General features: G+C 52.7%; 1 protein-coding gene across 3 annotated transcripts in view; it reads left to right on the top strand.

Moving 5' to 3' along the window:
• The first annotated feature begins 424 nt into the window (after positions 1-424).
• The window catches only part of DYNC2H1 (dynein cytoplasmic 2 heavy chain 1), a 669,732-nt gene continuing 657,022 nt past the window's right edge, over positions 425-13,134 (top strand). For all 3 annotated transcript variants that reach the window (XM_073613106.1, XM_073613107.1, XM_073613108.1), the window contains exons 1-2: positions 425-717; positions 11,985-12,155. In XM_073613106.1, coding sequence (XP_073469207.1) covers positions 547-717; positions 11,985-12,155 — 342 coding nt within the window. In that variant the 5' untranslated portion in view covers positions 425-546. The remainder of the gene's footprint in view (positions 718-11,984; positions 12,156-13,134) is intronic.

A 13,134-nucleotide genomic window follows, 5' to 3' on the forward strand; every position in this document is an offset into this window, starting at 1 on the left:
GGGGGTTCTAAGTAATTTTCTAGCAAAAAAAAAAAAATTTAACTTGTAAACCACAAGTCTGAAAAATAGGTCTGGTCTTAATTTGCAGGGATTTCCTCTCACTTCCTGTTTGGCTATGGGAAAGGAAGTGACGGGAAATCTCCACAACGAGCCACAGATGACAAAAACCTGACAGGGGTTATAACCCTATACTCTATCCAAAACGCAAAATTGCCTTTAGTTACACGTAATTTTGACAGAGTCATAAGAGGAGCATGGGGGCTGACATGACTGGGCTGCTTTCATGTCAGGGGGTGACAAGAACAGCCAGGAAACTAACATTCCCAATCAGAGGTCCTCTTTACATCTCTCCCTGCAGGGAAGAACTTCTTCCACAGCTCTGCGCCCTTCACAGAATAGAGCACCGCGCGTGCCCGAGGTTCCGTGTGCGCGCACGTACGGACGCGGCGCTTCTCCAAACTGTAGCGCTTATGGCCGCGTTGCTATGGTAGCGGCCCTTCAACAAGCTGCTGCCTAGGAGTGAGGTGTCGGTACAGTGCGGGGAACATGCCGGCCGGACCCGGGGACCCGAGGAAACGTTTCCTCCTCACCACCGTGCACAATTACTTCGGGCTGCCGGCGGAGGACTGTCCGGAGCTGAACCGGTTCCTGGACGATGCCAGTGAGTTCACCCTGTCCGCCAGGAGGAGCGGGGCCCGGGTCAGCTTCTCCAACAAGGTACACACATGGGGGGCAATGGGGTACTGGGGGGAGGGGCTACACAGTGCCAGCCTTACTGACACAAGGTACACAGTGCTGTTCACCCTCTCCCCTTCTTCTTCTGTGTCCCCCTTCTTCTTCTGTGTCCCCCTTCTTCTTCTGTGTCCCCCTTCTTCTTCTGTGTCCCCCTTCTTCTTCTGTGTCCCTTTCTTCCCCTTCCTCCGTGTCCCCCTTCTTCCCCTTCTTCCTCTGTGTCCCCCTTCTTCCCCTTCTTCCTCTGTGTCCCCCTTCTTCCCCTTCTTCCTCTGTGTCCCCCTTCTTCCCCTTCTTCCTCTGTGTCCCCCTTCTTCCTCTGTGTCCCCCTTCTTCCCCTTCTTCCTCTGTGTCCCCCTTCTTCCCCTTCTTCCTCTGTGTCCCCCTTCTTCTTCTGTGTCCCCCTTCTTCCCCTTCTTCCTCTGTGTCCCCCTTCTTCCCCTTCTTCCTCTGTGTCCCCCTTCTTCCCCTTCTTCCTCTGTGTCCCCCTTCTTCCCCTTCTTCCTCTGTGTCCCCCTTCTTCCCCTTCTTCCTCTGTGTCCCCCTTCTTCCTCTGTGTCCCCCTTCTTCCTCTGTGTCCCCCTTCTTCCTCTGTGTCCCCCTTCTTCCTCTGTGTCCCCCTTCTTCCTCTGTGTCCCCCTTCTTCCTCTGTGTCCCCCTTCTTCCTCTGTGTCCCCCTTCTTCCTCTGTGTCCCCCTTCTTCCTCTGTGTCCCCCTTCTTCCCCTTCTTCCTCTGTGTCCCCCTTCTTCCCCTGTGTCCCCCTTCTTCCCCTGTGTCCCCCTTCTTCCCCTGTGTCCCCCTTCTTCCCCTTCTTCCCCTGTGTCCCCCTTCTTCCCCTGTGTCCCCCTTCTTCCCCTGTGTCCCCCTTCTTCCCCTGTGTCCCCCTTCTTCCCCTTCTTCCCCTGTGTCCCCCTTCTTCCCCTTCTTCCTCTGTGTCCCCCTTCTTCCTCTGTGTCCCCCTTCTTCTTCTGTGTCCCCCTTCTTCCCCTTCTTCCTCTGTGTCCCCCTTCTTCCCCTTCTTCCTCTGTGTCCCCCTTCTTCCCCTTCTTCCTCTGTGTCCCCCTTCTTCCTCTGTGTCCCCCTTCGTCCCCTTCTTCCCCTTCTTCCTCTGTGTCCCCCTTCGTCCCCTTCTTCCTCTGTGTCCCCCTTCTTCCCCTTCTTCCTCTGTGTCCCCCTTCTTCCCCTTCTTCCTCTGTGTCCCCCTTCTTCCCCTTCTTCCTCTGTGTCCCCCTTCTTCCCCTTCTTCCTCTGTGTCCCCCTTCTTCCTCTGTGTCCCCCTTCTTCCCCTTCTTCCTCTGTGTCCCCCTTCTTCCCCTTCTTCCTCTGTGTCCCCCTTCTTCCCCTTCTTCCTCTGTGTCCCCCTTCTTCCTCTGTGTCCCCCTTCTTCCTCTGTGTCCCCCTTCTTCCTCTGTGTCCCCCTTCTTCCTCTGTGTCCCCCTTCTTCCTCTGTGTCCCCCTTCTTCCTCTGTGTCCCCCTTCTTCCTCTGTGTCCCCCTTCTTCCTCTGTGTCCCCCTTCTTCCTCTGTGTCCCCCTTCTTCCTCTGTGTCCCCCTTCTTCCCCTTCTTCCTCTGTGTCCCCCTTCTTCCTCTGTGTCCCCCTTCTTCCTCTGTGTCCCCCTTCTTCCTCTGTGTCCCCCTTCTTCCTCTGTGTCCCCCTTCTTCCTCTGTGTCCCCCTTCTTCCCCTTCTTCCTCTGTGTCCCCCTTCTTCTTCTGTGTCCCCTTCTTCCCCTTCCTCTGTGTCCCCCTTCTTCCCCTTCTTCCTCTGTGTCCCCCTTCTTCCCCTTCTTCCTCTGTGTCCCCCTTCTTCCCCTTCTTCCTCTGTGTCCCCCTTCTTTCCCTTCTTCCTCTGTGTCCCCTTTCTTCCCCTTCTTCCTCTGTGTCCCCTTTCTTCCCCTTCTTCCTCTGTGTCCCCTTTCTTCCCCTTCTTCCTCTGTGTCCCCCTTCTTCCCCTTCTTCCTCTGTGTCCCCCTTCTTCCCCTTCTTCCTCTGTGTCCCCCTTCTTCCTCTGTGTCCCCCTTCTTCCTCTGTGTCCCCCTTCTTCCTCTGTGTCCCCCTTCTTCCTCTGTGTCCCCCTTCTTCCTCTGTGTCCCCCTTCTTCCTCTGTGTCCCCCTTCTTCCTCTGTGTCCCCCTTCTTTCTCTGTGTCCCCCTTCTTTCTCTGTGTCCCCCTTCTTTCTCTGTGTCCCCCTTCTTCCTCTGTGTCCCCCTTCTTCCTCTGTGTCCCCCTTCTTCCTCTGTGTCCCCCTTCTTCCTCTGTGTCCCCCTTCTTCCTCTGTGTCCCCCTTCTTCCTCTGTGTCCCCCTTCTTCCCCTGTGTCCCCCTTCTTCCCCTGTGTCCCCCTTCTTCCCCTGTGTCCCCCTTCTTCCCCTTCTTCCCCTGTGTCCCCCTTCTTCCCCTTCTTCCTCTGTGTCCCCCTTCTTCCCCTTCTTCCTCTGTGTCCCCCTTCTTCCCCTTCTTCCTCTGTGTCCCCCTTCTTCCCCTTCTTCCTCTGTGTCCCCCTTCTTCTTCTGTGTCCCCTTCTTCCCCTTCCTCCGTGTCCCCCTTCTTCCCCTTCTTCCTCTGTGTCCCCCTTCTTCCCCTTCTTCCTCTGTGTCCCCCTTCTTCCCCTTCTTCCTCTGTGTCCCCCTTCTTCTTCTGTGTCCCCTTCTTCCCCTTCCTCCGTGTCCCCCTTCTTCCCCTTCTTCCTCTGTGTCCCCTTTCTTCCCCTTCTTCCTCTGTGTCCCCTTTCTTCCCCTTCTTCCTCTGTGTCCCCTTTCTTCCCCTTCTTCCTCTGTGTCCCCTTTCTTCCCCTTCTTCCTCTGTGTCCCCCTTCTTCCCCTTCTTCCTCTGTGTCCCCCTTCTTCCTCTGTGTCCCCCTTCTTCCTCTGTGTCCCCCTTCTTCCTCTGTGTCCCCCTTCTTCCTCTGTGTCCCCCTTCTTCCTCTGTGTCCCCCTTCTTCCTCTGTGTCCCCCTTCTTCCTCTGTGTCCCCCTTCTTCCTCTGTGTCCCCCTTCTTCCTCTGTGTCCCCCTTCTTCCTCTGTGTCCCCCTTCTTCCTCTGTGTCCCCCTTCTTCCCCTTCTTCCTCTGTGTCCCCCTTCTTCCTCTGTGTCCCCCTTCTTCCTCTGTGTCCCCCTTCTTCCTCTGTGTCCCCCTTCTTCCTCTGTGTCCCCCTTCTTCCTCTGTGTCCCCCTTCTTCCCCTGTGTCCCCCTTCTTCCCCTGTGTCCCCCTTCTTCCCCTTCTTCCCCCTTCTTCCCCTTCTTCCCCCTTCTTCCCCTTCTTCCCCCTTCTTCCCCTTCTTCCCCTGTGTCCCCCTTCTTCCCCTTCTTCCTCTGTGTCCCCCTTCTTCCCCTTCTTCCTCTGTGTCCCCCTTCTTCCCCTTCTTCCTCTGTGTCCCCCTTCTTCCCCTTCTTCCTCTGTGTCCCCCTTCTTCCCCTTCTTCCTCTGTGTCCCCCTTCTTCTTCTGTGTCCCCTTCTTCCCCTTCCTCCGTGTCCCCCTTCTTCCCCTTCTTCCTCTGTGTCCCCCTTCTTCCCCTTCTTCCTCTGTGTCCCCCTTCTTCCCCTTCTTCCTCTGTGTCCCCCTTCTTCCCCTTCTTCCTCTGTGTCCCCCTTCTTCCCCTTCTTCCTCTGTGTCCCCCTTCTTCCCCTTCTTCCTCTGTGTCCCCCTTCTTCCTCTTCTTCCCCTGTGTCCCCCTTCTTCCTCTTCTTCCCCTGTGTCCCCCTTCTTCCCCTTCTTCCCCTGTGTCCCCCTTCTTCCCCTTCTTCCTCTGTGTCCCCCTTCTTCCCCTTCTTCCTCTGTGTCCCCCTTCTTCCCCTTCTTCCTCTGTGTCCCCCTTCTTCCCCTTCTTCCTCTGTGTCCCCCTTCTTCCCCTTCTTCCTCTGTGTCCCCCTTCTTCCCCTTCTTCCTCTGTGTCCCCCTTCTTCCCCTTCTTCCTCTGTGTCCCCCTTCTTCCCCTTCTTCCTCTGTGTCCCCCTTCTTCCCCTTCTTCCTCTGTGTCCCCCTTCTTCCCCTTCCTCCGTGTCCCCCTTCTTCCTCTGTGTCCCCCTTCTTCCCCTTCTTCCTCTGTGTCCCCCTTCTTCCCCTTCTTCCCCTTCTTCCTCTGTGTCCCCCTTCTTCCTCTGTGTCCCCCTTCTTCCTCTGTGTCCCCCTTCTTCCTCTGTGTCCCCCTTCTTCCCCTTCTTCCCCTTCTTCCTCTGTGTCCCCCTTCTTCCTCTGTGTCCCCCTTCTTCCCCTTCTTCCTCTGTGTCCCCCTTCTTCCCCTTCTTCCTCTGTGTCCCCCTTCTTCCCCTTCTTCCTCTGTGTCCCCCTTCTTCCCCTTCTTCCTCTGTGTCCCCCTTCTTCCCCTTCTTCCTCTGTGTCCCCCTTCTTCCTCTGTGTCCCCCTTCTTCCTCTGTGTCCCCCTTCTTCCTCTGTGTCCCCCTTCTTCCCCTTCTTCTTCTGTGTCCCCTTCTTCCCCTTCCTCCGTGTCCCCCTTCTTCCCCTTCCTCCGTGTCCCCCTTCTTCCCCTTCCTCCGTGTCCCCCTTCTTCCCCTTCTTCCTCTGTGTCCCCCTTCTTCCCCTTCTTCCTCTGTGTCCCCCTTCTTCCCCTTCTTCCTCTGTGTCCCCCTTCTTCCCCTTCTTCCTCTGTGTCCCCCTTCTTCCCCTTCTTCCTCTGTGTCCCCCTTCTTCCCCTTCCTCCGTGTCCCCCTTCTTCCCCTTCCTCCGTGTCCCCCTTCTTCCCCTTCTTCCTCTGTGTCCCCCTTCTTCCTCTGTGTCCCCCTTCTTCCTCTGTGTCCCCCTTCTTCCTCTGTGTCCCCCTTCTTCCTCTGTGTCCCCCTTCTTCCTCTGTGTCCCCCTTCTTCCTCTGTGTCCCCCTTCTTCCTCTGTGTCCCCCTTCTTCCTCTGTGTCCCCCTTCTTCCCCTTCTTCCTCTGTGTCCCCCTTCTTCCCCTTCTTCCTCTGTGTCCCCCTTCTTCTTCTGTGTCCCCTTCTTCCCCTTCCTCCGTGTCCCCCTTCTTCCCCTTCTTCCTCTGTGTCCCCCTTCTTCCCCTTCTTCCTCTGTGTCCCCCTTCTTCCTCTGTGTCCCCCTTCTTCCTCTGTGTCCCCCTTCTTCCTCTGTGTCCCCCTTCTTCCCCTTCTTCCTCTGTGTCCCCCTTCTTCCTCTGTGTCCCCCTTCTTCCCCTTCTTCCTCTGTGTCCCCCTTCTTCCTCTGTGTCCCCCTTCTTCCTCTGTGTCCCCCTTCTTCCTCTGTGTCCCCCTTCTTCCTCTGTGTCCCCCTTCTTCCTCTGTGTCCCCCTTCTTCCTCTGTGTCCCCCTTCTTCCTCTGTGTCCCCCTTCTTCCTCTGTGTCCCCCTTCTTCCCCTTCTTCCTCTGTGTCCCCCTTCTTCCCCTGTGTCCCCCTTCTTCCCCTGTGTCCCCCTTCTTCCCCTGTGTCCCCCTTCTTCCCCTGTGTCCCCCTTCTTCCCCTGTGTCCCCCTTCTTCCCCTGTGTCCCCCTTCTTCCTCTTCTTCCCCTGTGTCCCCCTTCTTCCTCTTCTTCCCCTGTGTCCCCCTTCTTCCCCTTCTTCCCCTGTGTCCCCCTTCTTCCCCTTCTTCCCCTGTGTCCCCCTTCTTCCCCTTCTTCCTCTGTGTCCCCCTTCTTCCCCTTCTTCCTCTGTGTCCCCCTTCTTCCCCTTCTTCCTCTGTGTCCCCCTTCTTCCCCTTCTTCCTCTGTGTCCCCCTTCTTCCCCTTCTTCCTCTGTGTCCCCCTTCTTCCCCTTCTTCCTCTGTGTCCCCCTTCTTCCCCTTCTTCCTCTGTGTCCCCCTTCTTCCCCTTCTTCCTCTGTGTCCCCCTTCTTCCCCTTCTTCCTCTGTGTCCCCCTTCTTCCCCTTCTTCCTCTGTGTCCCCCTTCTTCCCCTTCTTCCTCTGTGTCCCCCTTCTTCCCCTTCTTCCTCTGTGTCCCCCTTCTTCCCCTTCTTCCTCTGTGTCCCCCTTCTTCCCCTTCTTCCTCTGTGTCCCCCTTCTTCCCCTTCTTCCTCTGTGTCCCCCTTCTTCCCCTTCTTCCCCTGTGTCCCCCTTCTTCCCCTTCTTCTTCTGTGTCCCCCTTCTTCCCCTTCTTCCCCTGTGTCCCCCTTCTTCCCCTGTGTCCCCCTTCTTCCCCTGTGTCCCCCTTCTTCCTCTTCTTCCCCTGTGTCCCCCTTCTTCCCCTTCTTCCCCTTCTTCCCCTGTGTCCCCCTTCTTCCCCTTCTTCCTCTGTGTCCCCCTTCTTCCCCTTCTTCCTCTGTGTCCCCCTTCTTCCCCTTCTTCCCCTGTGTCCCCCTTCTTCCCCTGTGTCCCCCTTCTTCCTCTTCTTCCCCTGTGTCCCCCTTCTTCCTCTTCTTCCCCTGTGTCCCCCTTCTTCCCCTTCTTCCTCTGTGTCCCCCTTCTTCCCCTTCTTCCTCTGTGTCCCCCTTCTTCCCCTTCTTCCTCTGTGTCCCCCTTCTTCCTCTGTGTCCCCCTTCTTCCTCTGTGTCCCCCTTCTTCCTCTGTGTCCCCCTTCTTCCCCTTCTTCCTCTGTGTCCCCCTTCTTCCCCTGTGTCCCCTTCTTCCCCTTCTTCCTCCGTGTCCCCCTTCTTCCCCTTCGTGTCCCCCTTCTTCCCCTTCCTCCGTGTCCCCCTTCTTCCTCTGTGTCCCCCTTCTTCCTCTGTGTCCCCTTTCTTCCCCTTCTTCCTCTGTGTCCCCCTTCTTCCCCTTCTTCCTCTGTGTCCCCCTTCTTCCCCTTCTTCCTCTGTGTCCCCCTTCTTCTTCTGTGTCCCCTTCTTCCCCTTCCTCCCTGTCCCCCTTCTTCCCCTTCTTCCTCTGTGTCCCCCTTCTTCCCCTTCTTCCTCTGTGTCCCCCTTCTTCCCCTTCTTCCTCTGTGTCCCCCTTCTTCCCCTTCTTCCTCTGTGTCCCCTTCTTCCCCTTCCTCCGTGTCCCCCTTCTTCCCCTTCTTCCTCTGTGTCCCCCTTCTTCCCCTTCTTCCCCTTCTTCCTCTGTGTCCCCCTTCTTCCTCTGTGTCCCCCTTCTTCCTCTGTGTCCCCCTTCTTCCCCTTCTTCCCCTTCTTCCTCTGTGTCCCCCTTCTTCCTCTGTGTCCCCCTTCTTCCTCTGTGTCCCCCTTCTTCCTCTGTGTCCCCCTTCTTCCTCTGTGTCCCCCTTCTTCCTCTGTGTCCCCCTTCTTCCTCTGTGTCCCCCTTCTTCCTCTGTGTCCCCCTTCTTCCTCTGTGTCCCCCTTCTTCCCCTTCTTCCTCTGTGTCCCCCTTCTTCCTCTGTGTCCCCCTTCTTCCCCTTCTTCCTCTGTGTCCCCCTTCTTCCTCTGTGTCCCCCTTCTTCCTCTGTGTCCCCCTTCCTCCCTTTCCCCCTGAAGCGACAAGAAGACCATCCCCACTGTAAAGCATAGTGGTGGCTCATGGATGTTTTAGAGGGGTGTGTGAGCTCTAAGGTCACAGGGAATCTTGTGAAAATTGATGGCAAGATGAATGCAGCATGTTATCAGAAAATACTGGCAGACAATTTGCATTCTTCTGCACGAAATATGTAAACTCATTCGGGACAGGGAAGAAGAGGACGGGTATTGGGGGATAGGGAGGAAGGAGACGGTGAGGAAGGAGACGGTGAGGAAGGGGACTGTTATTCAGAGACAGGAAAGAAGGGAAAGGATATTTGGGAACAGGGAGGAAGAGGATGGGTATTCGGGAACGGGGGGGGGGACAGGGAGGAAGGGAAAGGATATTTGAGGACGGAGAGGAAGATGATGGGTATTCGGGGACAGGGAGGAAGAGGACGTTGTATTGTGCTCCTTGAAACAACCACGCCATCTTTTTCCAGAGCAGCCTGTATTTCTCCCGAGGTTACCTGTGGGTTTTTCTTTGTATCTCGAACAATTCTTTTGGCAGTTGTGGCTGCAATCTTTCTAGGTCCACTGGACCTTGGCTTGGTATCAAGAGATCCCTGAATTTTCCACTTCTTAATGGGGTTGTAAACCCTTGGAGGTTTTTCACCTCAATGCATATAATGCATTGAGGTGAAAAACCTCCTGTAGTGCACCAGCCTACCAGAGCCCCTTTTTACTTACCTGAGCCCGATCGTTCCTACGATGGGCATGAGCTCACCCGCTCCAGCTGGTGTCTCGGGTCCTTGTTGGATAGATTGATAGCAGTGCAAGCATTGGCTCCCACTGCTGACAATCAAATCCAATGACACGGGAGTGGGGGGGCAGAGTCGAGTCCTGCTGTCTGTGTCAAAGGATGCAGCAACAGGACACGGGAGCGTGCCCACACTGGTGTCCCGAGTGTGAGTGATTCTCAGACGGGGCACTCGAGAAGAGGAGGAGCCAGGAGCGCCACTGAGGGACCCCAGAAGAGGAGGATCAGGGCCACTCTGTGCAAAAGCAACTGCATAGAGGAGATAAGTATGACATGTTTGTTTAAAAAAAAAAAAAATCGAATCTTTTTTTACATATCCTTTAATAAGTGATTGAACAGTACTGACTGGCATATTCAAGGCTTTGGATATGTTTTTATATCCTTTTCTTTATCTTTATAAAGTTCCATTACCTTGTTATGCAGGTCTTTTGACAGTTCTTTTCTGCTCCTCATGGCTTCGTATCTTGCCTTCCTAGTGTATCCTTGTGCATGTGAGAGCTAAGAAAATCATTGACCATTTATACACAGACACTAATTGCAATTTAAAAAAGCCACAGATGTGGAAAATTAACCTTTAATTGCCATTTTAACCTGTATGTGCCACCATCTGTGTCTGTACCAAGGCCAAACATTCCAGGGGGTGGAAACTTTTGATCAGGGCCATTTGGGTGATTTCTCTTGTCATTATTATTCAAAAAGGAGCCAAACAACTATGTGATCATTAATAGCTTCATATGATCACAATCCTTAAAGTGGAGTTCCATCCAAAAGTGGAACTTCCTCTTTAAGCACTCCTAACCCCCCTAGTTTTGACAGATACCCAGCTCCCACTTCCTCTCTCGCTGCCTAGGCGACTTCTCCTATCTCCCTCCATCTCTGCAATCTTCTGGGACACGTTGAAGGTCCCAGAAGATTGCCCGGCCACTGAGAGGAGGCCGCATCGCTGGACCGTGGGACAGGTGAGTGTGTTTATTAAAAGTCAGCAACTACACTTTTTGTAGCTGCTGACTATTAATAAACGTAAAAACGACTGGAACATCACTTTAAATAAGACAGTTTTTTTGGCATGATCAGTCATATTTTCAATATCAATGCCAAATTTTAATGATTTCTGCTAGAGGATGCAAACTTTTGAGCACAACTGTATGCAGGACAGAGGTTTATGTTCCTTTGTGCTAGACCTAGTGACTTGAATATTTAATTCATTTTTCCCAGTGAAGGACCACTTTAAGGTTTTCATTACTAAGAACATCCCCATAGAACACATTTTCTTTTCTCTAATTTCTCTAGCCAAAAGAAATAAAATCTGCGCTTTATTTTCTTTTAGTAGTACATTAAAGTGGGGTTCCCACTTAAAAAAAAAAAAAAAATTAAAAGTCAACAGCTACAAATACTGCAGCTGCTGACTTTTAATAATCGGACACTTACCTGTCCCAGGGTCCAGCGATGCGGGGGATCGAAGCCCCGCTTGTCCCCCCCCCTCCGCTCGGCGGCGCTGGCATCTTAATTGTGGGCGCCTGGCTGTGAAGCCACCCACTGCGAGCGCCGGCCACGCAATCATCTGGGATCGGTCATGTGTCCCAAATGATTGACAAGAAGGAGCGGGGAGAGGCGATCTCCCTTCCTGCACCGAGGGAAAGTGACGTCAGGAGCCCAGGCGCTGAAGGAGGCAGACTACGAGGGACCCCCTAGCAACAGGCATTTAGAGGTGAGTAAAGAAACATTTTTTCTCCAAATGTTTTTTTTTAAGCACATTAATATTTTTTTTGTTTTTTGGGGGTGGAACTCCACTTTAAGGCCTGCAGGGGTTGGCAACCCTGGTGGGGGGGCGGAGTCTACTGGAAACGGCTGCAGAATAAAAAAAAAAAAAATACCCGTAAGACAGTGGCATAAAGTGCTAGTATGTATCGCATACTAGCACATTATGAAATAATTACCCTAGAACGAAGCCCTTCCAGCGGTGCCCGATCACCGCTGAGAGGGTTGACATCTTCCCCCGGCCTTTCTTCCGGGTTCGCGGGCTCCGGCGCTGTGAGTGGCCGAATCTGCAATGACGCCACTTCCACGCATACGTGCGGGAGCCCTCAGTTCCAGCAAGAAGCTCTGAAGGTCCGGCAAGGTATGCTGGACCTTCAGAGCGCATGCACCGGTGACATCAGCAGCTGCATGCAGAGTGAGTATCTCCTAAACAGTGCAAGTTTAGGAGATATTCTTATTATAGGCTTACTTGTAGGTAAAAATAGCAAAGCAGGCTTTACTAATGCTTTAAAGCGGAGCTCCACCCAAAAGTTTTGACAGGTACCCACTCCCACTTCTGGTATTCCTAAGCCATCCGACTGGAAGTTCTCCTCCCCCTTCCTCCCTGCAATCTTCTGGCACACGTCACAGGTCCCAGAAGATTGCCTGACCATTACGGAGGTGCAGTGTGCACCCAGTTGTGAAGCCGCAAGCTGTCATAGCCAGGTGCTTAGAGCTGTAATGCCAGCGCCGGGGAGAAGACAGAGGCTTCGCGCCGACACATCATTATGGCAGCCATAATGTCGCTGAGGGGAGATGGAGCCAATACAAAGAAGTTCCTCTAAGTTTAGATACATTTATAAGCTGGTATTTGGACACTTTGGGGTTGATTCACTAAAACTGGGGAGTGCAAAATGTGGTGCAGCTCTGCATAGAAACCAATCAGCTTCCAGATTTTTTTTTTTTTGTCAGCTTAGCTTAAGTTAACACTGAATGCGGGTTTGAAATACGATTTTCATTGCGAGTTTGGGGGCAATTTTAGAGACATCTGTGCGGGTTCATGCACAGATGTCTATTGAAATCGCCCCCAAAGTCGTGAAAGTAGTGCAGGAACTACTTTTGGGAATCTGTGTGGCGCTGCACCGATTCGGACGGTGCCTTGGCATGCGATTTGACATGTAAAATCGTCCCGATGTGAAGGGGGGCCTAAGCTGAAGTTGGAAGCTGATTGGCTACCATGGACAGCTGCACCAGATTTCGCACTCTCCAGTTTTAGTAAATCAACCCCACTGTTTCTAGTCCAAAGTAGAGAAGACTCTGCCGACTAGGAAGGATTCTATGTGTATGAATAACTATTACAATACATGTGGCATATACAGTATAAGATTGTGTCTTTATATGATTACTTTGTTATATTAGGTGGACTCCGGTGACACAAAAGAAAAAGTTCTTGTATATTTCAAAATACGACCAGATGTCATCACAGAGGACAATCTGCATGAAAATGTATTGGTTTCATCTATGCTGGATTCCCCAATCAATACTCTATACCAGGCTGTCAGGCAGATCTTTGCTCCATTGTTATTAAAGGTGAGTTGCTGTGGCGTGTGTTATTAAATCACATACCTGATGAAGTGCCCCTATGCAGACCCAAAACATTACTTATCTATGTGATCATGCAATAAGAGCTTTGTCTTTTAAAAACTGTATATCTCTGCAATACATGTACATTTCCGCAAGATTGGAAGTACAGAAAAATATTTGCGGATCCTGCCAGAAAGGCACTCAGGTCCGTATTTCCTGTAGTGACCTGTTAGTACATTGCAATTTAAAATCTTATTAAAACTGGTTATTTAAATTAAAGTGGACTCTTTCAAAAGTGAAAGTGTCGTCTATTAAATTCTTCGACCCTCCTCCCCCGCCCTCTCCCTACAATTTTTTTCATCTTGCAGGGCAGCAATGAGAGAAGGCTCCTCCCACCTGAAAACAGGGAACACCTTAACCTCCGTTATTAAAAAAAAAAAAAAAACAGATCACCCGTGAGGCCGGGTTCACACTGGTACGACAAATGCTCCGACATTGGGAGCTCATGTCGCATGACGTGTGTAAATCAATGATTCCTTATGAGAGCCGTTTTAACTGGTCCGACACAAGTCAGTCAGACTTTGAAAATGCTCCCTGTACTACTTTGGTCCGACTTTGGTCCTACTTCAGCCCATTGAGTATCATTGCAGTCAGATCAAAGTCAGTTTCTTGTCTTAACCACTCAACTTGTGACATCCGCCATGGTGATTACAGAAGCAGTAAAAGGAATTGATGTCATACTGGGTTTGTTTTGATTGGTCAAAGGACATGTCAGACTATCTCAAAGTCGGAGAAAAATCTTATCTTGTTCATTCATATCAGATGGAAGCAGGACCGATATAGGATTGATGTTGCAGGGCAAAGCAGGATGACAGTTGTGTCATACCAGTGTGAACCTGGCCTCAGGCCGGGTTCACACTTGTTCGACAAATGCTCCGACTTTGGGAGAACATGTCGCATGACGTGTATAAATCAATGATTCCCT

The sequence above is a fragment of the Aquarana catesbeiana genome, linkage group LG02, assembly GCF_042186555.1.
Source record: "Aquarana catesbeiana isolate 2022-GZ linkage group LG02, ASM4218655v1, whole genome shotgun sequence".
Taxonomy (NCBI): Eukaryota; Metazoa; Chordata; class Amphibia; order Anura; family Ranidae; genus Aquarana; species Aquarana catesbeiana.